The sequence below is a fragment of the Castanea sativa genome, chromosome 11 (genome assembly GCF_040712315.1).
Source record: "Castanea sativa cultivar Marrone di Chiusa Pesio chromosome 11, ASM4071231v1".
NCBI classification, from domain to species: Eukaryota; Viridiplantae; Streptophyta; class Magnoliopsida; order Fagales; family Fagaceae; genus Castanea; species Castanea sativa.
Genome location: NC_134023.1, coordinates 59,430,992 through 59,457,125, shown reverse-complemented (window position 1 = coordinate 59,457,125; position 26,134 = coordinate 59,430,992). Strand labels below are relative to the sequence as shown.

General features: G+C 33.0%; 2 protein-coding genes across 2 annotated transcripts; both read right to left on the bottom strand.

The window, feature by feature from the left end:
• Window positions 1-991: 991 nt before the first annotated feature.
• Window positions 992-4,810, bottom strand: LOC142617381 (NADPH:quinone oxidoreductase-like). Its single transcript, XM_075790209.1, has 3 exons — window positions 4,623-4,810; window positions 4,354-4,542; window positions 992-1,425 (listed from the first exon to the last, which is right to left on the bottom strand). Exons 1-3 carry the CDS (start codon window positions 4,717-4,719, stop codon window positions 1,115-1,117), a joined length of 597 nt encoding a protein of 198 aa, XP_075646324.1. The 5' UTR covers window positions 4,720-4,810; the 3' UTR covers window positions 992-1,114.
• Window positions 4,811-8,627: 3,817 nt separating this feature from the next.
• Window positions 8,628-12,333, bottom strand: LOC142614454 (NADPH:quinone oxidoreductase-like). Its single transcript, XM_075786973.1, has 3 exons — window positions 12,099-12,333; window positions 11,838-12,026; window positions 8,628-9,175 (listed from the first exon to the last, which is right to left on the bottom strand). Exons 1-3 carry the CDS (start codon window positions 12,193-12,195, stop codon window positions 8,871-8,873), a joined length of 591 nt encoding a protein of 196 aa, XP_075643088.1. The 5' UTR covers window positions 12,196-12,333; the 3' UTR covers window positions 8,628-8,870.
• Window positions 12,334-26,134: the final 13,801 nt, after the last annotated feature.

Here is a 26,134-nt window from a genome sequence, read left to right as displayed (position 1 = left end):
AGGCGTCTAGAACTGGAACTCAAACTGAATCATGAAAAATATTGATAAAACCATCACCTTTATAAATCATTATACAAATGCATACAATTACAAACTCTTCAAGAAAGATTATTTTGCAGTAGTGATTCCATTAAACCAAATGTTGGAAGAAGGTACCTATATATAATTCTTGCATTGTATTTATGCTATTTTTGTATGAAATCCTTGCTTTCAAGGATTGAACCTGTACAACCATTTCATCAAACGAAAACTTTAATTACGCCAAATAATATATTATGTAGAGATTTTTTTTTTCAACTTGAGGAATTCAGCCTGCATTTTTTTAGTACTATGACACGCCTAGCATCTGAATGAAGTTCACGGTGAGAGAATGGTTTACACGTTATATTTACATGGTATAGAATCATAGTTCACAAATGAAAAACACTAATTTTTTTGCTTGGACAAAATAATCCAATATTTTCTTTGTGACAAAGAAAATCTTGTATCGATCATCTATACCTTACAATACATTACAGATTACGTTATCAAAATGTATCCGTTTATCATTTTTTCATACAAAATGTAATTCTACAACAGGTTGGAATTGGATAGATCCAGTGTGCTTATATGCTTCTTCTTTGATGGATAAATTCAAAAGTCACAAACCTAAATGGATTGAATCCATGATCTTACTTTCAACTTTTTTTTGAGGGGAGACATACCAGTTGTTCCAAGGACCATTGGCACTGGCTTTTCATCACCAGACCATGAACAACATGAACAAAGCTTGGCCGCAACAAACAACTCTCTAGAAACTTTGCACATGACATGCCAAAAGAACATGAATTCAACTTGTTGTCTTCCCAACTTCGCTTTTATAGAAAATAATTAAAAATATATAAACTTTAGTAGAATTAATAAAAAAAACTTTTCAATTAAGGAATTAACAGGAAGTAGCAAAAGAATTCATGCTAACCTCAACTAGCCTGTGAAAGATTCATTAGCAACTCTGAAATTTGGGATTAAGACTTGTTATTATTTTTGTAGTAGTATATAAATAATCAGATAGGTTGTAATGCCAGCATAGTACATATTAAATCACACATTAATTATTTTCACCAAAAATCACAAATTATTTCTCAAGCTTTCCTTGGAGGCGCAAAGTAAATGCGTGCAAGGATATGAGAATTTCCTTCAACTTCTCCTTGACTGATTCATCAACCAGATTACCATTGCCATCAAACTTTGTAGGAGGTTCGCGTGCGTTCAAGAAGAACTCAGGTTTGTTGATGAAATGAAGATCCAGGAAAACTCCAATTTGGCGAAGGTGATACTGTGACCGTTTCCCACCAGAACCTCCTGAAGCACTTACAATTGCAGCTGCTTTGTCAGCGCAAACATTTGGTGGTCTAGATGCCCAGTCAATTGCATTCTTCAATGGAGCTGGTATAGTGGGGGAAAGAAAAGAGTTGGCAAAACACAAAAAGCAGTAATAACAAGCACTTGGAAGCCCCCTCGTTTTCTTTTTGACAATTGAATAATATAGTGAAGGATCTATCAATGCCATTTACACAAGGGATAGTCAAGTATTCTTGCTTGAGACTTGGGAACAAGGTTAGCGTTTCCATTTTTATCCGTTGTAAAATTTTTCCAGTTGACTCAAACATCTCTAGTTCTCTATATACTTTCAACTATGCATAGTACAAAGGATATTATTATATTAATGGCGTAAATGCACTTTTGGTCCCTACATTTTGAGATCATTTTTATTTTGGTTCCTACATTTCTATTTTACCACTTTTAGTCCCTAAAATGAAAAACGCGTTCCATTTTGGTCCTTAACGTCACTTACTTAACGGAAGAATCCTACGTGGCAAACGGAGTGCACTGTTGGCACAGTAAATGCTGACATGTCCATTAAAATACTATTAAAAAAAGGAAAAAAACAGAATTAAAAATGCCACGTCAACTTAGATTTTTAAAAATTAATTTATCAATTTTAATAAAATAAAAAAAGGAAAAAAAACAAAACTAAAAATAAAAAACACACGAATTCAGATCTAAATCATACAAACCAGAAAATCATTCAAACCCAGAAAACCATACAAGCCTAGAAAATCAAACAAACCCGAAAATCATACAAACCTAGAAAAACAAACAAAACCAAAAAATCATACAAACCCAAAAAAATCATACAAACCCAGAAAATCAAACACAGAAAAATCATAAAAGAATATTGTGAAAAACATAATCAATCCATATATATGCACAAACCAAATCATCCAAAAGAAAAAATAGATTTAAATCCAAAATTTAATCAATACAATCATTAACAAAATACCCACAAAATTGAACAAACTCAACTCAATCCCTCAACCATACCAACAACAACAAACACAACTCCCACCCAAACAAAATACCCACAAAACCATTAACCCAGCACACCTCAAACTCTTTCACTCAGTGAACTCCCTTAACCGAATCTTAAGCCCTCATCAAAAAACCAGATTTGAACAAGGTGAAAACCCCCACTTAGATCAACAAAAATCTTCACCCACAAACCCACCATTGGAGTGCGCCGCCACCTATCTCCATCGAAATCTCCAGCACTGAACTGAGAGATAGAGAGATGAAATAGAGAAAGACCCACCGATTTGAGATAAAAACCACCTACATATCCAAGAGCATTCACCGATCTGAGGTAGAAACCCACCGATCTGAGGCAGAGACCCACCGATCTGAGAGAGACAGTGATCTGAGATAGAGAAAGAGAAACCTATCCAAGAGCACTTACCGATCTGAGGTAGAGACAGTGGTTTGAGATAGACAAAAGTCACCTACTGATCTGAGATAGAGACAGTGATCTAAGATAGACAAAAACTATCTACCAATCCAAGAGCACCCACCGATCTGAGTAGAAACCCACCGATTTGAGGCAGAGGCCCACTGCTCTGAGAGAGACAGTGATCTGAGATAGAGAAAGAGAAAGATTTGGGGTTTTCAGCTAAGAGATTGAGAGAGTTTGAGCAAGATATTTTGAGCTCAGAAAGGAGAGTTCGGGGAAGAAGTTAATAGGTCTGATTCACCAGCCAAGGTTTCAGTTGACAGAAGAACATGAACAATCATGTTCTAGTGAAGAACATGTCTTCCAAAAATCTAATGAAAAGAATATTTTATTTTATTTTATTTTATAAAAAATAATAATTTTTTTTCTGATGTGGCTTTTTTATATATTTAAAATGCTGATCTGTCATTTATTAATTGCCAAATAATTTTTTTAATTATTATTTTAATAGCCATGTCAGCATAAAATGTGTAAGTACTCTGCTCCATTTACCACGTAGGATTCTTCCGTTAAGTGAGTGACGGTAAGGACTAAAATGGAACGCGTTTTTCATTTTAGGGACTAAAAAGGGTAAAATAGAAATGTAGAGACCAAAATAAAAATGACCCCAAAATGTAGGACTAAAAGTGCATTTACGCCTATATTAAATAATTACATTCTTTTTAAAAAAAAATTTGGACAATCTATAATTTATTTATTATAATATTTGAGCAAGAGGTCTTTGATTCTAATCTTTAATAAGTGTAGTTTAGACACGTGAAAAGTGAGTATTAAATTAAAAGATTAAATTTACTTAAGTTTTCCGGATAATTTTTCTCAAAATTTTTTTAAAATAATAATTAGTAATTATTTATCAGATATTAGAGATGAAAGGGTGCTCATCTCTGCCGCAAGTATGCATACGCCTAATAAATCAGCTTTGTATTTGACAAGAATGAAGAAAAAATTTATCAACAAAATAGTGCCAGAAATTGAAATCTTAAGAATTGCTATAGTAAAGACAATTTCACAAGAACAAATGTCAACAACTCTCGAATCAGTGACAGAAAGCAATACGATCGAAGAGGATTATATTAGATTGCAGCATCTGAAAGAAGCAACATCTAGAAACTAAGATATTGATGTATTAATAAGATATGGTCATTTTATCTGTGTCTAGCTCAATGCCAGAGACAGCACGCACGCAGCATAGACAATCAACTTTCCAACGGGTGACCAGAATAATCAAGTACAAAGAGGAAAGAGAGTTCCAAGCATCTTGGCTCTACAAAGGACATCAAAGATTGATCAATAAGCATTAGAAAGAATTTACAGAAACTGGTCCCCAGAAATGTTTTTTACATGTTGAAGCTCCTTATAAAAAGTGTCATTTCGATACACCCCATGGAGGTTGGGTTGGTGAACATTGAAAGTTACCCAAAATAAATTCAACCCATGACAAAAATTTGTAGACCAAAACTGAAAAGTTGCAAACCATACCAACTTTCCAAGACTATAGAATAAAATGAAGGTATAGAAATTAGTACCTGAGACTGAGTAGTTGCACTCGGGCGAGGCAAAGAGAATGGAATCAGCTTCTTTAATCTTCTGGCGGAAAGTTTCCACGGCTGGTGGGAAAGTTCCCTCTCCTTCTAAGTCAGTGTTGAGCATAGGCAAAGGTTCAATGTCTATGTATTCTATTTCCAATTCATTGATGGACTTGCTCAGCTCGATTGCTTTAACAAAACACACACACACAATCAGTACCCAACTCCCAAAAACAAAGCAAGAAACAGAACAAAAGCGGAGAAAGTACCAGAACGAACAAGGCCACGGTTATACGAGCCTTTGCGAAGAGACCCACATAGAGCCGCCACTTTAATTCTTGGTTTTGCGGCTACAACTGCCTCCATAGCTCTGTCTCTTTCTCTCTCTCTCTTAGTCTCAGTCTCAGTTTTCTGATTCTCTCTACTGTTTCTCTGTGTCTGAAGGATGTGTCAGACGAAAATAGTTTTTAACTTTTTGTAGCAATCTGTCTAAATCTGCCTGTATGGTTTTGACCGACGAAAAGTAGGAGTTTAGTGAAAAAAGTCACTTATATTAGCCGACTTATATTAAGGATTGGTTTGGATTGCGCTGAACGCAACTAGTGTTCAGCATTTTTCAACTTTTTTTTTCCTTTTTTTTTTTGTACATGGGTTTCAATCAGGGGATAATATTACTGTTTATTCATTGTGCGGTACTGTTTACACACAGTTTTGCACTGTTTATTTACTATTTACGTACTGTAAGGTTCACGTACTTTTCAATAACTTTTTATTAAAAATGAGTCTCACGGTAGTATTTACACATTTAACAATTATTTTACTACAGTATTTTCAGTTTTTCAGTTTTCAACTGTATCCAAACGGACCCTAAGAGCATTCAGGATGTAAAACGTGTGTCTATTTTGCAAAAAGAAAATATATTTTTTTCTATTTTATACATCATATCTCTCTCTATATCTTCCCCCCTCAATCAATCTTCCTCAATTTACCGCACCCATCAACCAAACCAAGTCAAAGGCAGAGGCTCAAATTAATACCAAAACAAAATTCACACATTCTATCATCAATTCCAACAAACCCACAAAATTCCCCAAGCTTGAACATTAATTCCAGCAAACCCACAAAAGTCCACCAAGCTTGGAGCAAATAAGAGAAAAAAACACAAATTGTGTGGGTCTTGATTACAGGTTTGTGTAGGTGAAGTATTTGATGTTGAGATTGTGTGGAAATTTTGTATTTGGAGGGACAGATTTCTGTAACTAAAGTATTTGATGATGGGTATGTATGGAGATTTTGTGTTAAGAAGAAAGCAAGTCTAATGAGGTAGATAGAGAAGAGAGTGAAGGGAAAGTGACGAGAGAGAGAGAGAGAGAGGGAGACAGATCAGATCTGTAGAGAGAAAAAAAAAATAATATAAAAAGAAAATGAACAATAACCGTGTAAATATACATGATTACTATAGCAACTTTGGATATTTAGACAACTTTATTTGGCTTGACTGATGTAGAAGATTTTTTGGGCAAAATATGTAAAATTTGTTGCTTTTTGTATTTTGCAAAGTTTTAAAAAGACTGGTGTGATTACTTTAAGATTAGGTAAATTTTGTATATTCTAACTTCAAAAATCATCCACATTGTTGAATGCAAATTTGTGTAAAATACAATGTGAATTACAATAACAATGTAAATAAACAAGATTACCAATCACATGAAAATTTATTTTTTAATATTTCATTACTCATATGCACAATGAGAAAGAAATGATTTAAAAGAGTAAAAAAAAGTTGATAATAAATAATGTTTTAATTAAATGAAGTATAAAATAGACACAAATTTGTGCATAAACTTATGTGAAACTCTTATATTTCAAGATTTATCTATTTATTTTACAAATCTAAAAGCATATAATTTAATACGTCATTTATAATTTAAAATGATGTAGATTTATGTGTATTATGAGATTTAAAAAATTAATGCAACCATAAAATAGATAAAATTGACAACTTTGAAATAAAAATGAGCCTGGGAGAAAATGGGAATAAACATGAAATTACAAAATTACCCCGATCTAATTGTTACAAACCACAATAGAGGCATAATGCTAGTTATTTAATTGTATTATTCCACTTTTTCAATTTCTGTAATCTATATTAAACATGCGTGATGAAAAGCTATAGTTATTTTTATTATATATTTTCTGCACATTTCGATCCTCCCACATTTTTATTTCAAATGGAGGATGTTGTGCTGATATGATTGGTCTATTAAATTAATAATTACGTAAGTGATGAGGTAATTGGGTAAGAAGATCGAAAACATCTCGTATATATGTTGACACGTGATGTGACTTGGGAGGTTGGTCTGTTACGTAAGTGATGAGGTGATAATATGGTTAAAGGAGAGTTTCTTATTAGTGCAATGGTATGTTGACACGTGGAAATCTTAGGCAAAGGATTATGCCCTCAGAGAATCACAGCAGTGGAGTTAAAAATTTAGCAATTTAGCTCCACTAAAAGTTACTTTATCTATTTTACCTACACACATGCTGCAGCAGTGGATCTATTTTAGCTTTCAACACAATAAAATAATTTAAACATCACAATAAAATAATATATCTACCACAATAAAATAATACATCTCACTACAATAAAAACACCACAATAAAAAAGGTAATGTGAACACAAAATAAAAAATTAATTTTTTTTTAGCTCTCATGAACAGTGCACATCTAAAATAAATTTAGCTTCACTGCTACATGCTTCTTTTTGGTGTTTTGATGAAGCTAAAATAGCTCTATAGCTATTTAGCTCCACTGCTGCAAGTGCTCTAAAAGAGTTTCTATATCTTGTGAGGTCTTTTCCATAACATTGTTTTATGCCAAACGTTAACGAGCACGCACGTGTTTGTCAAGGTTGTTCTGAGACGGATTTTAATTAATAAAAAAATTAAATAAATAAAAGAAAAGTATATAAAATTGATCCTATGGATTTTTTTTTCTATAAAGTTTATCCCATACTGGAAAAAAAAATACAAAAAAAATAGTAAAAAAAGTCAAAAAGTTGCTCTTAAGGGGTGTCTATAAAGTTGGTCCCACACTAAGAAAAACTGACATAAAATTACAAAAAAAAAAAAAAAAAAAAGTCAAAAAGTTGCTCTTAATGAGTAAAGTGACTGTTAACAGAACTCTTGTTTTATTTAATTATTATTTCTCACATTTTTTGCCACACACAAAATACACAAACACCATTTTTGCACTAAACTACAAGTTCAGTGTAAAAATTGTGTAGTTCGGTCCAAAAATTGTGTCTGTCTGTACTTAGTGTACAGTAGTGTATAAATTAGTTACTACCCTATTTACAAATGGAGTCCAATTGAATTGATCTTTCGGTACATTAGTTCGGTGTCATATATCATATCCATCATAAGTAGATCCCTTTAATGAGAGATGCTTTTTGGTACTCTTGAACAACTGTAGTCTGTAGATAATATAAGACACTGAAAATTGAAACTTTTGTGTTTGAGAAGCCAAATTGCAGGAATGCTGGCTTAAATTCCACCATCCTATGACACAAGCCTAGCATCTAAGTGTGGTCGACTGAGAGAATTTATTACAAGTATGGATAGTAAAGGGCCATAGATGACAAATGAGAAGTACTTTTGCTTGGACAAAATTTGTGGTCATTGGACACAACAAGTATGCCACAACAATGATATGGTAGGCTTCAATGGTGGATTCATGTGAACAATTGAATAATATACTAACAAGTAACAACGGACCACGTTAGAGTTATGAAAAAAATTATGACACAAAAGTTGTAATCATAGAAGAATCATTCGACAAAATATTCCAATATTTTCTTCATGAAAAGGAAAATCTTGAATCAATCATCTATATCTTATAATAGAAGTACATATTAGGTTATCAAAATGTTATCAGTTAATCATATTATTATGCAAAATGTAATTTTGCTACAGGTTGGATAGACCCAGTGTGCTTATATTCTTCTTCTTTGACAGATGAATTTGAAAGTCACAAACCTAAATGGATTGAACCCATGATCTCACTTTCAACTTCTTTACGAGGTAAGACATGCTATTTGGTCCAAGGACCATTGGCACTGGCTTTTCATCACCAGGCCATGAACAACATGAACAAAAGCTTGACCACTACAATTCTCAGAAAACTTAGCACATGACATGCCAAAAGAACATGAATTTAAGTTGTCTTTCCAACTTTTAATTTACTTTCATAGAAAATAATTAAAAATATATAAATATTAGAAGACTTATCAATTAAATAATTAACATAAAGTACAACTTCGAATAAAATGGAATGGAGCATAAGAATATATGTGGCCTACCCCGACTAGTCTATTGAAGATCCATAGGCAACTCTAAAATTCGAAATTAAGACTTGTTATTATTGTTGTTGTAGTAAATAATCGGATAGGTTGTAATGCCAGCATAGTACATGCCAAATCACTTATTAATTTTCATCAAATAATAACAAATTGTTTCTTAGAGGTTTCCTTGGAGGCGCAAAGTAAATCTCTGCAAGGATATAAGAATTTCCTTCAACTTCTCCTTGAATGATTCATCAACCAGGTTACCATTGCCATCAAACTTTGCAGGATGTTCGTGTGCGTTCAAGAAGAACTCAGGTTTATTGATGAAATGAAGATCTAGAAAAACTCCAATTTGGCGAAGGTGATACTGTGACCGACTGCCACCAGAACCTCCTGAAGCACTTACAATTGCAGCTGCTTTATCAGCCCAAACATTTGGTGGTCTAGATGCCCAGTCAATTGCATTCTTCAGAGGTGCTGAAATCGAAGAAGAGAGAAAAGAGTTGGTAAAACATAATGCAAAAGTTACAAGAACTTAATTTTATAGCAACGCATAATTCTAATAATATCTTGAATAAAACATATATAGAATGCAAACTAATTAACTTCCCCTGCTCCTCTCGTTTTCTTCTTGACAAGTGAAAAATATAATTAAGGATCCATCAATGCCATTTACACACGGGAAAGTCAAATATTCTTTCATGAGACCTGGTAACAAGTTTAGCTTTTCCATTTTCATCCATTGTGAAATTCCTCGAGTTGACTCAAACACCGGTGTTTGAGTATTGAAAGTATATTGAGAACTAGAGGTACCTCTAGTTCTCAATATACTTTCAACTGTACCTCTAGTTCTCAATATACTTTCAATTATGCATAGGATAAAGGATATTATTCGATTAATTGATAAAATTCGCAATTCCTTAACAACTTTAAGCTTTTGAGAATAATGGGTAATTTCTTATAGCATCTTAAGCTCTTGGATTCGAACCCTGTTAATAAGTGTAAGTTAGGCCAACATGTGAAGTGAGAGTGCTGAATCAAATGGTGAAATTCAACGTTTCCTTACACCCTAAACTTTGAAAGAACTGGTAATTTATCAAATATTAGAGATGAAAGAGTACTTATCTCCGCCTAAAGAATGCTTAGGACTAATAAATCAGCTTTGTATTTTACAAGAATAAGATCATCCACATCAGTGGATGCATAATTCCTATTCATCTTGCAAGAAAATTTTTTTTTTTTCTATTTTACACATCTACTTTTACAAAACATCCACGTCAGTTTGTTTATTCTACACATTTATTCAATAAAATATTCATTCATGACTTTATACCCAACCACTATTAACGATCAGAGCAGCGACGATCATCAACCCAGCAGCGATCAAACAACGAGATCAAACAACCCACCGATCAAACAACTCACTAATCAAAACCCACCAATCACACGACACCAATCAACCCGATACCTCTTTCTCCGCTGGAGATGACGTGTTTGCGTCGCAGCCAGTCTCAGAGATCTACACCGATGAAGCGATCGGTGAGAACTTCGATGGAGGGTTTCTTGGATCGGACAATCCGATTTTGCCCTCTCCGATGGAGATGGAGCCTGAAGAAGGTTTCGCTCTCAAGGAATGGAGGAGGTACGCTTTCGAAATTTCACTTTGTTTCTTTGATAGGCGAGAGATTAGGGCAGTGGCTATCGGCGACGGTGGCGAGAGATGATTTGATCAGCGAGAGATCAGATGGTTTGATGATTTTGATCAAATGAGAAAAAGGGAGAGTGAGGTTCTTTGGTCAAAGCAGGGGAGTGAGGTGAGAGTGAGAGCAACAGAGCCAGGAGAGGAGAAAAATTACTAATATATTAAATGCAAGTGCTACAGTATATATACATAGTTACTATAGCAATTGTGCATTTATGCACAATTTCACACCCACTAATGTGAGTGTTTTTTTTTTTTTTTGGTCAAAATGTGTAAAATAAAGGGGTTTTTTGCATTAATTTTGCAAGATTTTGCACATCAGTGGATGCTCTAATGTAGCATCAGGATGGAAAGAAAACGGTGCCAGAAATTGAAATCTTAATAATTGCTACAGTAAATGACGATTTCGTAAAAACAAATGTCAACGACTCTTGAATCAGTTGAATTAATGACAGAAAGCAAAATGAAAAGGATTATATTACTACATTGCAGCATCCGAAGGAAGCAACAGCTGGATCCTAATTAAGAAAATATTGCTGTATTAATATAATAAGAAAATGTCATTTTATCTTTGTCTCGCTCTATTTTATCAATGGTCTACAGCTTACATTATATATGTTAATATTATATTTAGAGTTGATAATAGTGCCATTTGCTTTGGCAATAGAGACTTTTGAGTTTTTACGTGTTGTGGACATGTGGTTTACCACTTCTACTATTGATGTTTTATTATTTTAATTTATATTTAGTTTCTAGTTTTGTATATTTGAGATATATATATATATATATATATATATATATATATAATTTTAGTAAAAAAAAAAAAAAAAAGTAGGTTACAACTTTAATTAATTTATGAAATATTTTCTTTATAGAATAGCATTTTAAACCTATGAATCTGTTCCATGATGATTGCTCTCACATCAATTAATTTTTCATCTAGGTAGAAATCAAACTTCAAATATTTTGTTCAACAATAAAGACCTTTATTAATTAAGTTAATTAAAACCTACATAAATATTTAATAATCATTTTTTTTTTTGGGTCATATTTAACTTGATCTCCCTAAAAAAAAAACTCCTGGCTCTGCCTAGCTCCAAATTCCAACCATCTTGGCTCGTGACAAGGCTCGTGACAAAGAACATCAATGAAACATCAGGAGTTGTTGAAGCTCCTTAAAACAATTTGTCATCTTGAAACACTTTGTACTGTGTTCAAGGTCCTTTAAAAAGCTTTTATTATTTTGTCTTGAAATATAATAGCTCCTCCAACTTTAGGAGTGTCATTTTGATACACCTCATGGAGGTTGGGTTTGTGAAACTTTCCCAAATTAAATTCAACCCATGACAAAAATTTGTAGGCCAAAACTTAAAAATTGCAAACCACACACCAATTTTCCAAGACTAATGAATAAAATGAAGGTATAGAAAGGAGTACCTGAGACTGAGAAGTTGTACTCGGGCGAGGCAAAGAGAATGCTATCAGCTTCTTTAATCTTCTGGCGGAAAGCTTCCACGGCTGTTGGGAAAGTTCCCACTCCTTCTAAGTCAGTGTTGAGCATAGGCAAAGCTTCAATGTCTATGTACTCTATTTCCAAGCCATCGATGGACTTGCTCAGCTCGATTGCTATAACCGAACACACAAAAAATCAAAACCCAACTCCTGAAAACAGAGTAGAAAACTGAAAAATAAAAGTACCTGAACGAACTAGGCCACGGTTGTACGAGGCTTTACGAAGAGACCCACATAGAGCCGCCACTTTAATCATTGGTTTTGCTGCTACAACTGCCTCCATTTTCTCTCTCTCTCTCTTAATCTTAGTTCTGAGTTCTCTGGTTCTGTCTTCTCTTTCTGTGTGTATCTGAAGGATGTGCTGGTATAACTCATCATATAGACAAGCAGAGAAAATAGATTTGAGTTCTTCTACCGCAACAATAGTGCATGTTTTGGTGAGAAATACTATGGATATATTAAAGTACTTAAATTTGTGCCACAACTTATCATAGAGTGAGTTGTGAGTGGAAGAAGGGTGTCTCTATATAGCCTACCATCACATTTTCACCGCTCACAGCTCACAGCTCAAACTATAACATAAAATTATGCATTTTTATGTGTCCCTAACATTAATCGGTTTTGGTGTATTAGAATTTTTGAGTTTTTTTTTTTTTTTTTTTTCGTTTGTCTTTGTCTGGCTGGATGGGTTTGACCTTGACCAGTAAAAGTATATAGATGTCATTCCATTCCTTTGTTTCGTGGAAGGTTCTCCAAATTAGAAAGTTTTCAAAATATGAAAATTTAAAAATTTAAAAAAAAAATTAGTTTTTTTTTTTTCTTTTTACATAAAATTTTAATAAAATATTTCCTTAAAGTATTTGTTAACTTTTTCTTCCATGAAAAATTCCTCTTTCATTTCAAGATTTATTCATTTATTTATTACAATATCCCAATTACATTTTACAAATCTAAAGGTGTATAATTTGAAACATTTTAAAATTTTAAATGATGTAACAATATGTATATTGTAAGATCTAAAAAATTAAATTTGAACCATTAAATAGATGAATTGGACATGTTTGAAATGAAAATGACCCTATTTTGTATTTTGCTGTTTGAAATGGGAGAAAATGGGTGTAAAGTGAAAACACGAAAGTACAAAACTGATTTCAATCTACAATAAAGGTATAACACTAGGGATTTAATTTTATTCTTCCACTTTTTTATTTTCTGAATTCTATACTAAATATACATGATGAAAAACTAAAATCTTTTTTATTATTCTCAATATTTTTCATTCTCTCACTTTTACATCTGTTCAACCAAAAAGTGTCTTATAATATTTAATTTGAACCATTACTGAAAAGATTTATTTCAAATGAAAATAATGCAAATAGGAAGAGTGGGGAGAGATGGAGAGTATTGATGGGGTTAGTCTATTATTAATTACGTAAGTGATGAGGTGATCATAGTCTATTATTAATTACGTAAGTTCTTGTATGTTGACATGTGGGGTTGGTCTATTACGTAAGTGATGAGGTGATAGGGTCAAAACTAAGCGTGTGTTTGGATTGGGAGGCTGCGTCCAGCGTCCTGCGTCCAGCGTCCAGCCTTCAGTTTTTTTTTTTTTTTTTTTTTTCCTTCCCAGCCGCAGTTGTTGACCAAGTCTTCCATGAACAGTGCATTCGTGCACTGTTCACGGACCTACAAATTTTACTTTTCAGCCACTTTTTCATTAAAAATGGGTCTCGCGGTACTATTCACACATTTTAAAATTATTTTGCTACAGTATTTTCAGTTTTCAGTTTTCAGCAATAAGTTCTATTCAAACGGACCCTAAGAAGAAAAACTCATTTTTGTGCAATTAATTGTATGTTAAGACTCATCATATCCTGATCATTGGCCCTGTCTTCTTGTTCATTTTACATGTTAATGTTCTATCATTGCCACTCATTAAAATTGAAAAATGAAAAGATGGTAACTGGTAGTCTAGGAAAAATTCCTAGATCAATAGTCCATCGATTTTTGAATTCACTCCTCATTTATATACTCCTTCATGCGTCATATATAGCATCAATTAAGTTGAGGAACTTGGATTCTCTGGTTCACATCGCATAGATCCAGCTTTCTTTAATGGTGGAGTATGGCTGTTGCGGAACAAAAATGATTTGGTAATTGAAGTAAATTCATCACACCAGATTTATGCAACAGTACATTTTCTTCCTCATCTAGGAAACTGGATTCTATGTGGTACAGACAAATCTTCAGAGTCAAATGCTACACGTGGCTTGACTTTTTGGCAATCAAAATCGGTGAATTTGCCTACACTACAAAAAACGCGTTTTTTGGCCGCGTTTTTTAGCCGCGTTTTTGTAAAACGCAGCTACAGTCTGCGGTTTTGAACCGCGTTTTACAAAAACGCAGCTCCAGGAAACAAGTATAGCCGCGTTTACTAAACGCGGCTATAGACCCTCACTGAAGCCGCGTTTTTTGGTGCTGATGCTGCGTTTGGCAGGTAGAATTTCAGCCGCGTTTTTAGAAACGCGGCTATAGGGATTTATTTTATTTTTTTTTAATTTTTTCTGGAGCTGCGTTTAAAAAACGCAACTCCAGACCCGCAGAAGCTGCGTTTCATTAAACGCAGCTTCTAAATGTTGAAGCCGCGTTTTCTAAACGCATTAAACGCAGCTTCAATATGTCTGGAGCTGCGTTTGGAAAACGCGGCTTCTGAATTTAATATAAATACAAAAAAAAAAAAAAACCTTCCCTAAATCATATCGAAAATAACCCTAACCCAAACTCTCTCTCACTCACCTGCCCAAATCAGAAACCCCTCACCCTCACTCTCTCTTTGCTTTCAACTCTCCCGTACACACGCACACACACACACTCACACACACACACACAGAGAAAGCCTAGCCTTCGTCTTTGGAGGTTGGCTTGCTCTTCTTCGATCTTCGATTTTCTCTCTCTCCGTTGTCGTTTTTCGTTATCTAAGGTAAGTTTGCTCCGATCCGAAGTGTTATTTTATTTTCGCTCTTGTTAGATTTAGTTTTGTTTATGGATTACGACCGTTCGATCTGATTTTGACCTCGATCGGTTTGTGTACGATTTCGAAGCTCTTCTTCGGCCTCACCGACTCCGACTCCTCCTCTCCCGTGACCGCACGATCAAGCTCTGGAACACCCTCGGAGAATGCAAGTTCACCATCTTTGACCAAGAGGCGCACCAGGAGTGGGTCTCGTGCGTTTGTTTCAGCCCCAACACTCTCCAACCCACCATCGTTTCGGCGTCGTGGGATAAGACTGCCAAGCTCAACTTCAAGTTTAGCCTCTAAACGTAAGGCCTGATTTAATTATGAATAATCATTACATTTTTATATGTATACTTGTCTAAAAATATACTCATATAGACTTGAGATTGAAATGTATAAGTTTGTAAATAGGTTCATATGATATAAAATAATTATTTGTAGTGCATTGATAATATAAATAGACCATTTGTAGTAAAAATTTATATATTTATGATGGGATAAAAAAAATTTAATTATGGTTTTATTATATATGTGGGAAAAGAATAAATTAATCAAGCAATGACCTTATAGGTTCAATTACCAACTTGGCTTGTTTATAGACATACGCCCAAGTTACTATTTTATTAGGTTTTAGTTTACTAATTAAATTAGTAGTCCTAATTGGAGTCCTAATGCTATTAGTACATTGCTGTGTCTTTATATATATATTTGTGTTCAATGTATTCAAAAGAGGTGGAATTGAATAATAAAATTATTGAATGTTTTAAGCATAGAGGCACAACAGCCTATTTGGTTTCTTTCTCCCATCTTCTTCCTCCTCCTCTTATGATATAGTTCTCGGATATTGTTCATATAGCCCCTAAATACCATAAAAACTACCCATTTCCTTTTTACTTACAACCCCAAATCATTCCCTTTCTCTTACCTATCAAAACCCTAAATCCTCAAATACTTTCTTCTACCAAATGGCCATCAAATAGCTTATCGAAGCACCTTTTAATTCCCTACACAACCCCGTAACCCTTTCTGCAACAACTCTAGATCCTATTTCCATAAATCCTCCTTAACCTCTTAACCCACCCCAACCACATGTAGAAAAATTCACCTATTTGTCCTACATCACTCTCTCAAACTCTCAATTTAATTCCCTTTTATTTTTGTCACACTTTTGTGAATTTTTTCATGGCATATGTCTTGGGCCTCTTGGCACAATTTATGTGAACTATATGTGTAATTATGATCATTTATGTGAATTCTATCAGTGTATCTGTGGGAAAAATCTGTGATATTCAATTGGATGCTTGAGTTGTAACTGATACTTGGCTGAGATTGCTGAGCACTTGGAATGGATATTTGATAGAGGAGGTAATGATGTAGAATAAATTCTGATTTTTTGTTACGAGCCAAATGCCAAAAATATGTTAACATATTTTTCAGTTTTCAGTTTCACAACCAAACACCGAAATATAAGCAATTATCCTAGCTGAAAACATTTCATGTCAATACAGACAACGTGAGTGTTGAAATTTTGCCAAAGCCATCTGATGCCTATCTCAGATACACAAGTGATGCACCAACTTTCCGTACTCAAATGTTTAATGAAATTCATTAGCCCTAGCTGGATCTTACAAGCTTTTTGTGGTGCATTTCTCAACACAAACATTAGACTCTCTTGGGAATATTTCAAAACTTCCCAAAATAATAAGGGAATTATGAAAATTTCTTGGAACTTCAAACATGAATCCAAGTTTAGTGAATAGTGGCCTAACTATCTAACTCATTAAATTTGATGCGACAAATTCTCAGTTGCCCAAAAGTGCCAATACACTTTCCTACTGAAATCATGATTTCAGTTATTCATTAATCAATTGAAGTGAAATTTTTTAAACTTTTTTAATGTTATGATTATGAACACGGAAAAGAATCTAAACACAACAGTTATGTTCTTCTTGCTTGGATTGTGATTATAATTTTACTGGTGTTATGAGTCCTGTTTGTTGGTGTTATGAGTCCTATTTACTGGTCTTACAAGCATGTATTTTGCTGGTGTTATTAGGCCTGTTTGTTACTTTTGTTTTAAATAAATGAAAAACCTAGCTAGCCAATCAAAGTGCCCCATGTGTTAGCTAATCACTATGGTAGCAGCAACACTATGTTAATTTTTCTCTGTGGTCTTGAACTCTTACAATCTACTTTGAATGTTTCTGGTATCGTAAAATTGAGAAAAACTTGGTTATACTAACTCTAGCTGTACAAACAATAATTTCTCTCCATGAAAACCTCTCTTGTTATAGCTTATGATATCCTTTAAATAGCGCAACAAACGGATTATGAATTGGGTTTGACACGAATAAGTTATGGCTTTTCGTGTTTCTGATTTTTGTTGATACACGTACTGTCAATCGGTCAAACTAGGTGTCAAGCTGGAATCTAACTCATCTCAATTGGTCGAACTTTCAATTGAAATTACAAAAACTTTATTTTTCTTTTTTCTTTTTTCTTGGAAGCTAATGAGTAGCAATTGGACCAATGAATTGCTTTTTCTTTTCTTTTTTCTTTTTAAATAATTATCATTCATTTTTGCTTAGCCATATTTTTTTAATATTTTCTTTTCAACTTATGTACATTCATGTTTATGATTTTTTTCCCTTTAATGAGTAGAAATTGGACCAATGAATTGCTTTTTCTTTGTGTTTTTTATAATTATTATTCATTTTTGTTGAGCAACATTGTTTTGATAATATTTGCAATGCAATTGACTTTTTTTTTATTTTTTTTCCATTTTTTCTTAGAAGCTAATGAGTAGCAATTGAACCAATGAAATTTTTTATTTATAATAATTATCATTCAAATTCCAACATTTACTAAAAGATGAAAACATAACATAAAAAAAATTACAAACGATGAAACTTTTGTACATATGGTGTACCTACCACCTACCTTGGTTGCTGCCTAATTGGTTGGTAGGATTTTCAGGCTTTCTTGCTTTGGAGAGGGTTGTAAAAGCATGCAAAGGCAGTTGGGTAAGGACTCTTTGTTAGGTAAAAATTAAAATTATCACAGAAAGAAATGCAATCTTCTAGTGAATTTATGAGTTATGGCCTCTAGAATGGCAAAAGGGGCACTACACTTAAGAGAAATGGAGACCCCAGTGCTGAGCTTGGGTCTTTGTCTTAAACTTTAAAATACATCTTTAGTATAGTCAATTTCACCAAAATACTATAAATTGATTAAATTTGAACATTGTTTGCCAACCTAAAAATATGGACTCTAAAATAGTTTTAAACAATTAAGCCCAATTAATCAATTTTACATAAAACAAACAACTTGGCATTTTAAAATTTTCAAACAAAATAATTTTTCATAAAAGACCAAAAAAGAAAAAGAAAAAATCCATCAACAACTAAGTAGCAGCTGAAAGTCAGAAACGCCACACGTAACCAATATAAGAGTTGCCTCTAAACTCCAAGCCCTAACTTTGACCCTGCATCTAATAAGGGAACCATATGTTTGAACCCCTTGGTTAAATTAGGCTTTGTTACCATGACATAAACCATCAAAATTAAAAACTATAGAAGCCTATATGATCAGAAAATAGGACAGCATATGCCTTTCAATTACTCCAACAAATTTATAATTGCTATAGATTGTTGTTCTACTTTAAGTTGCTGATTTAAGTTCCATACAAATATTTGGCTTTTTTTTTTTTAACGGTCCACCCCTTAGCTTCATGCACATGGCCTAAACATAACAGATTTTAAGCAAGGAATTCTGAATCCAATTCTCTATACCTCTAGTGAGTAAATTAAAACATTTGATCAGAGCTAGAGAAGCTTTCCATATTAATAAAATATTTAAATATTCATGTGTGATTGGTGTGGTTAGTTAAATAATGAAGTCTCACATTGGATACTAATAAAAATAATTAATGGTTAGTATAACATAGTTGAGCTCAAACTCTTAGACTTAAATTTTTTGGATTAAGTTATGTCCATATATGTTATATTAAGACTTTGTTGGATTGTATTTATAGGAGATAGATAGAGAGGGATTGGAAGAGACTAGAGCAGTGAGAAAAGAGAATGTCTTAGAATATATGGTCTTTCAGTAAAAGCTAAAACAATGATGGTGTTAAGTGGTGCATCATGTGGCTACACAAATGGTGAGGTGGCTGTGGTTTTTAAGTCCTGAGTTCACACATTTTTGCACCATAATAAGCATCCATGGGATTGCTTTTCGATACCCTTTTGCTTTGCTTTCATCTATGTTCTGATCACTGATGTCATTGGTGCGTTATTAATATTATCATGTTTCTTTTTGTTATTCTAAAAAAAAAAATTGAAGAAATGTTTTGATGGATCTTATTCGCATTGGCCGACCATAACAACCACAAAGAATTCTCATCATTAAGTTAATCATGGTCCTGTTTCACATTTTTTTTAAGGTACAACTGTATAAATTGACCAAATTAAATCTCATTCAATTCAAATAATAACGCACAATAAGTCTGATTTTTCATTCCACTCAACAAATTTTGGAGTGTGCATTGTATAGACCTATAATAGTGGCCTTTGTTCACTGTTTACTTCCTGAAACTTTGCATCTAAAATAAATTCTCAATTAACAATTAATAATTATCTCAGGTTCCAGTGCTCATTCTTCTCATTCAATTTATGGTGTGTCCATCATGAATGTGGAAGCATATACTCCGAGAGTACTTAAGCATTTTTCTATATTTTCTTTCTCATGATGCTTGAGTCCTGCAATCACATAATTCACATACCTTATAATTAATGAATAATGGGGCTTGTCACATATCCTCTAACCAAAAAAAGGAATGAGATTGTTTGTATAATTGTATTGCATGCATGCAGCTGGATTCTCAATTTTTATATAAATAGCCCATGCATTTCCTTTTCTTTTTAGGTGAGTATATAACCAATCTTAGTCACAGTGACTGTGTTTGTATAATTATATTGCATGCAGCTGGATTCTCTATTTTTATATAAATAGTCCATGCATTTCCTTTTCTTTTTAGGTTGAGTATAACTAATCATAGTCAGACACTACAGTTTGATTGAGCTCATATATATGTGGCAGATGCGTATTGTTAGAGGTAATACTAATTATTTCTATTTTTGGACTTCTTTGTAATGATATACAAGTCTAATATAGGGAAACAAATGTCATTATTACTTAGATTTGTATAGGAAATGAATGAATTGGGTGAAAATGATTTAGGCATGACGCTTCTCCCTTTTAGCTATCAGTCTAATCTAATCACTTTTAAACCAACATACTCTGCGTGATTCTTTTGAGAGGCAGGTGTTCAGTTACGAAGGGGATTGTTTCTATAAAGTGAGCAACCTCATGTGTCTTTCTTGTGCTTATCCAAGACATGAAAAGACACCGTTGGCAATTCTTTTTTCTTGAATATTTTTGTTTTTACATGTGTGCTTTTCTGAATAAGTTAGAAAAGTGAGCAACCTCATGTGTGCTTTTTACCTTCTTTTGTGATAGAGAGAACCTTGTAGCTGTTATAAATGCCACTATTTCTCTGTAAGCCTTTGAGCCTGCTTTCTAAATTCTATATATCTTATAGTGACTACATGTACTGCTCCTAATGCCCTCCAATTTGTAAATACTTCATGATTGCATTCAATTGGACTTCCTAAATCTAATTCTCCCATTTATACATTCAGGTACATGATCTTAAGGAAGCATCAAGGACATATGACACTATAGAAGATTATCTTAAACGCAGCTTAAGTGATATAATCGCATGTCCCTTAATCAAGAATGAAGATATTTAGCATTTAAGGTAATTGCTAATTGGAACCCATGATTTTTTCAATCCTCTTTGTACTTATATTTTTTTTGCTAGTCTGTACAATATTGAACAATTAATTAGTCCACAATGGCTGTGGATGCGAATTTTGAAAACTTATTGGTGTACAGCTTGAACTAGGGTGGTCAATATATGTTGGGTGTACTAATTACTTAATACAATCTGATAAGGAAACCCACATTGACATTGCTGAACCTGTTATATCCCCTATCTCACCTTGTAATAGTCAAATTGTAATCTTTACTTGCATTTTGTTGCATTCAAAAGATGAACAGGGAAAGAAAACTTGTTGAAAGGGTCAAGTGTGAACATAAACTGTACAAGTTTAAGTGTTAGTGCTTTTGTTGCCAGCATAATTTGACATATATGTCACTGTATCTGAAGGAATCAGAAATTAACTAAAGTGGATGTTTCTTACTGTATTGCTTTTGATGTGGACCAATACTCAATTGCATGCCACAGTAACTAATTAATTAATGAAATCACAAATGTATTATATAATGTGTTATTATAAAAATTGAGCAATGCCTTGACAGTATATATATGTAAGGTCCTTTTCTTATTTCAGATTTCTGTCTGTTGCTCTTGGTTTTTCATATAGAAGATGTCACATGTATTCAAGAAGGGTCTAAGCATCCATAGGTGAACACACACACACACAGACGCATATTCTTTTATAAGTTGCTTCGATAAAAAAGACATGGTTGTCTTTGGGTTAATCTAGAGCTACAATACGAAGGTTTAGGGTATAACACATTCTTTAAGCATTTGGGTTTGAGTTTATATCGCCCCCCAGTAATAATGATGGCAAAAAGTGTGATAATTGGGTGTCCAGTAGGAAAAAAAATAAATGCAAGTTGTTTACATGGGTCCAGTAGAGTTGTCAGAAAATAGTTATATGATAAATAAAAAATAAAATAAGTTTCAAAGATACTGTGACATGAAACCTGAACAGTCCAAAGAAGAGGGGTTAAACATGGGTCAAATTAAGAATTTTTGGAAGGAGTCCTCATAAATTTTTGTTTGTTTACATGAACTATGTTGGAATTTAATAGATGAAGTCCTTCATTTCCACAATTTGAATTGGATGGGTAGAAGAAATTGCAATTGGGAATTTCGTGCAACTTTCTTTTATCTTCTCACATCATATACCATTGAAGCTTTAAATAATTAATAATAGCCTACCAAAAAGATTTTAAAGTACAATCAAATTCCCAGAAATTCTTTTCCACATTACTTTCTGTTGATAATTCCGAAGAAGTATATAGCCTTTTCTGTTAGTAGGTAGGAAGGGTGTAAAACCTACTATAAGCGTGAGTGAAAAGATGCTGAACAGAACTTTGGATAACAGTTCTGATCAGTCTTCTTCTTCTTTCCTTGATGACCCTTTCTCAAATTCAAAAACACGTCCCCATTTCGCAGCCTTTGGTTGGCAGCTTAACTAGCAAAAACCATCACATGTTCTACGTGTTTCTTCATGCTTCGTTCACATGGCCCACCTATGCTCAAATCTGGAACAACTCCAGCTTCCTTCTTAGCCCTGCAGGTGAATACAATCTTCGTCTTGGAATTATAAAGGAGCTGCATCCAGACATGGTTGCAACTTATTCAGGCAGGTTGTATTTGAACCTCAGTATGCTTGATCTGCTTCTTCTATGAAATTGACTCATACGTAGTATGAGTTTTCCTTGTAATAAGTGTAAAAGACTTAAAGGGTTACACTCATATGTTGTATGGTAATATAATTTTTTGTATATGAACTAGATTGTATGTTTTTAGAGTTAGATTTTTCTTCTGCTCATTGATGTTTTCCTTTTCCCTGTAAATGTGACGTTTCTCTTTTACCATTACATGCAGTGCTCAAGTTTTTGAAGACCACCCATTCATTGTGGAAGCTGGTGTCAGTGTGGGAGGAAAAGACGTTAAGCAAGTGCGTGAGATACACTCTAGACTAATGAACTAATTAAATAAATAAATTGTGAATGTTATGCAAATAGGTTGTTAGATAAAGATATTATTCTTTAAAAAGGGCTAATTTTCTTTTTTATAATAACATTATTTTCATATAAAAATAATGTATATATGCTTCATTGCAATTGGTTTGCTAACAAGATGGAATACGTTATTTATTATAAAAATTAATTTTTAAATAAAGAGGAAAAGGAGGCACTGTTCTCTTTCTTGTGACTATAATAATTCCTTAAGTCTTTCTTTTTCAATGAAGGACTAATTGGTCCGTTTATATGTGGAAGTTTTGGCTTCTCTTTGACAAGAAGGTTGGTTCAATTGTGTGTGTGAATGTAATCTGAGCTTAAACATCTGTGAGAATACTCTACAAAATTACTTTGTGCATTTTTTTTTTTTTTAATGAATAAAAGATCAATTTATTGATATGAGAAGATTACTCCAGTACACAGGGAGTATACTAGAGCAACTCCTACAAATTTTACAATCTAAAATTTAGGAGATAACCAGATTCTACTAAAGTCAATGGTGGCTAATTTTTAAATCAAACCATACAAAGTTCTCAGGAATATGGTACGGAATTCACTACAGAATTCTACTCATTTAAAGGCTCAATTATTCCTTTCTCTCCATTAGACATAACAGAATGGAAAAAGATTTCCTCCAAATCATTTTGGAGAAATATCTTCTAACTCATTATGTGGCGATTTGATGACCATCCGCTCATTTTTTAATCACATGACTCATTAAGTGATTTAAACAAGTCACGTGACTATTTAATGAGTCATATGATTAAAAATATGTATGGGTGATCATTTGATCTCTTACGTAGTGGATTGAAGGAATATTCCTTCAAACTAGTTTGGATGAAAATTCTGTCCTAATGGAATAGCCTTTCAGATTTCACTACTTGTAGCCTGTCCATACTTCCTTTGGCAAAAAGCAAGCAAATCCACAACATCTATGCTCTTATTTTAATATAATATTGCTATAATTAGCAAGTAGGGCAGGTTCTTTTTATACTAATTCAGTTTGGTTTCTAGTTCAATCCTATCCTTTATTATTTTCCTATACATGTGTTACACAGATATATGTAAATATATATACACACACACATATACATATACACACACTTTAGAGAAATGTTTTATTCATAACAATTTTACAATAAATCCTAGGTAGTAAGTTATTATTGGTTTTAATTTGGGTTTGTCACTGATATCATCTTCTTATCCATCACTAATAACTAGTCACCTAAGATTTGTTTTGATACTCTTTTGCGTCCTTTGTTATCCTTTTTTTGTTTTTTAAATTTTTTGTTAATTTTCAATTGGGGTATGGTCTTGGAGTTGGGTATATGCCATGGGTTGTGTATTCTTTGATTAAATTTTATATCCAATTGAATGAAATCACTTGATTTACAACTTGATTAAAACTATTTTTGTACTAAACTGATTATGGAGTTAAGTGTTGTTAGTCATGAAACTATTACTTTTTCAATTTATGATTCTAGAGTTTGGTACACATTTGAGATTAAGTCTACTTTGATTTTTCTTTCAATATATTCTTTCTCTTGTATGTTATATATTTTGATAAATATATGTAAGTTGTATGTTAGAAAGGAAGCAAATAATTGTCCAATTATAAAATAACTAAATGCGTTAATTTAATTATTTTTTTTCTACATTTATTAGGATTTTAAGTAATTTAAGAATTTTTAACTTAATAATATCAAACAATAAGTTTTTTTTTAAATAATGAATCTTATGAATGTTTTCTTTTAAATTTTTAATAGTAGAAATAACATTTAAATGGTATAGTTGTTTACTAAAATATTTAGACAAAGAATTAGATTAATTGACTATTTTTTTTTTTTACAAGCTAATGGATTAAAACGATAATAATTTGAACATGAAGAACTACTTTAGCTAGAGACATAGAATATAGTCTGACTGGTTGGAAGTCGTTAAAAAATATGTTCCTTTTTTTGCCAATTTGACTAGGTGGTCATTGTTTGACATTCTTGGCACTGTATTTTTGCAGGATCAAGTGCTGCTGCTTGGATGCTGTGAATACACAGCTCACCACTTTTCCTAATAAATTATAACAACATGTAAGCTAAATAGTTATATGATAACTATATTTGAATTTGATGGCTGTTGTATACCTCAGAAATGTCAATTGAAGATATTTTCTCTATGCAGCCATTGATCAACTCCACTATCAGGCTACGGGACTCATTGCTTCCAAAAGGACGAACCAAAGCTGGCTGTTCCTCTTTTGTTACTTATTGCTCAACATCGTTCTTTGTAAGCTGTAGAACTGTAGTTGTTATATATATATATATATATATATATATATATATATATATATATATATCTTTTTCCTTGGGATACATTGTTGATTACAATGTGTTCTGTTGTGTTTAATATTTTGCTTCATTTGATGCTTTTGATGCATCGTTGTAAGCCTTTATGTACATTCAGATTTGTATGATAGGGCCATATCTGAGACATATGTAGGCCCTATCAAACAAATTTAAAAAAAAAAAAAAATTGTAAAACAAACACAGTTGGGACATGCATGCGTGCAGTACCCTATTGGAAAGGGAAGCGGAATTATATTTGAATGGGTGAATTTCTCGCCCTGTAAAGAGAAGTTGTACTATATTTGAATGGGTGAATTCCTCGCCCTTGAAATTGCATGAAGAGACGCCTGAGTGTGTGTGTGTGTCTACACACACCCACACACACACATACACACACACATATATATATGCAACCTAAACTTCCTCTGATCCTTATTCCAGACTATATGTCTTCTCTTTTGGCTAACTTATTTCATAAATAAAAACAAGTTTCATAAATTAAATTAATTTTAACCCTTCGTATAAATTGATATTGCCTAACGATTTTCATAAATTAAATCAATTTTAATCTCCATAAGAAAATGTGACAATCAACTCTCAACAAGTAATTAGTTATTAATTACATGGATGCATTAGGCTCTTTCTTACTGATAGAATCAACAAATCTTATCGATTTTTCGAGGCAACTTAGACCAACTCTTGGCACCTCAAAGAAGTGGGCAAAGCCCTGTGCCTATATTTCTTGAAATAACTAACTTGTTATTTTTCTTGTAAATAGAATTTAAAAGCCAAACCACAAGCTCTCATTCTATTTGGTGCGTGCAGTAGATTTTGGCCTGCAAGTGACCTGGCTAAGCTTCTGATAACTAGTTTCCTACATCATTTTCTCCTTAACTACAAGTGAGTTCCCTCAAACCTTGTTTATGTGGGCAACAATTTTATTTATAGCCGAAATGAAATATTACAATTCTATAGAAAATCAATTGAGTAAGCAAGATAACCATTTTTCTATTCTATTTTGTCAT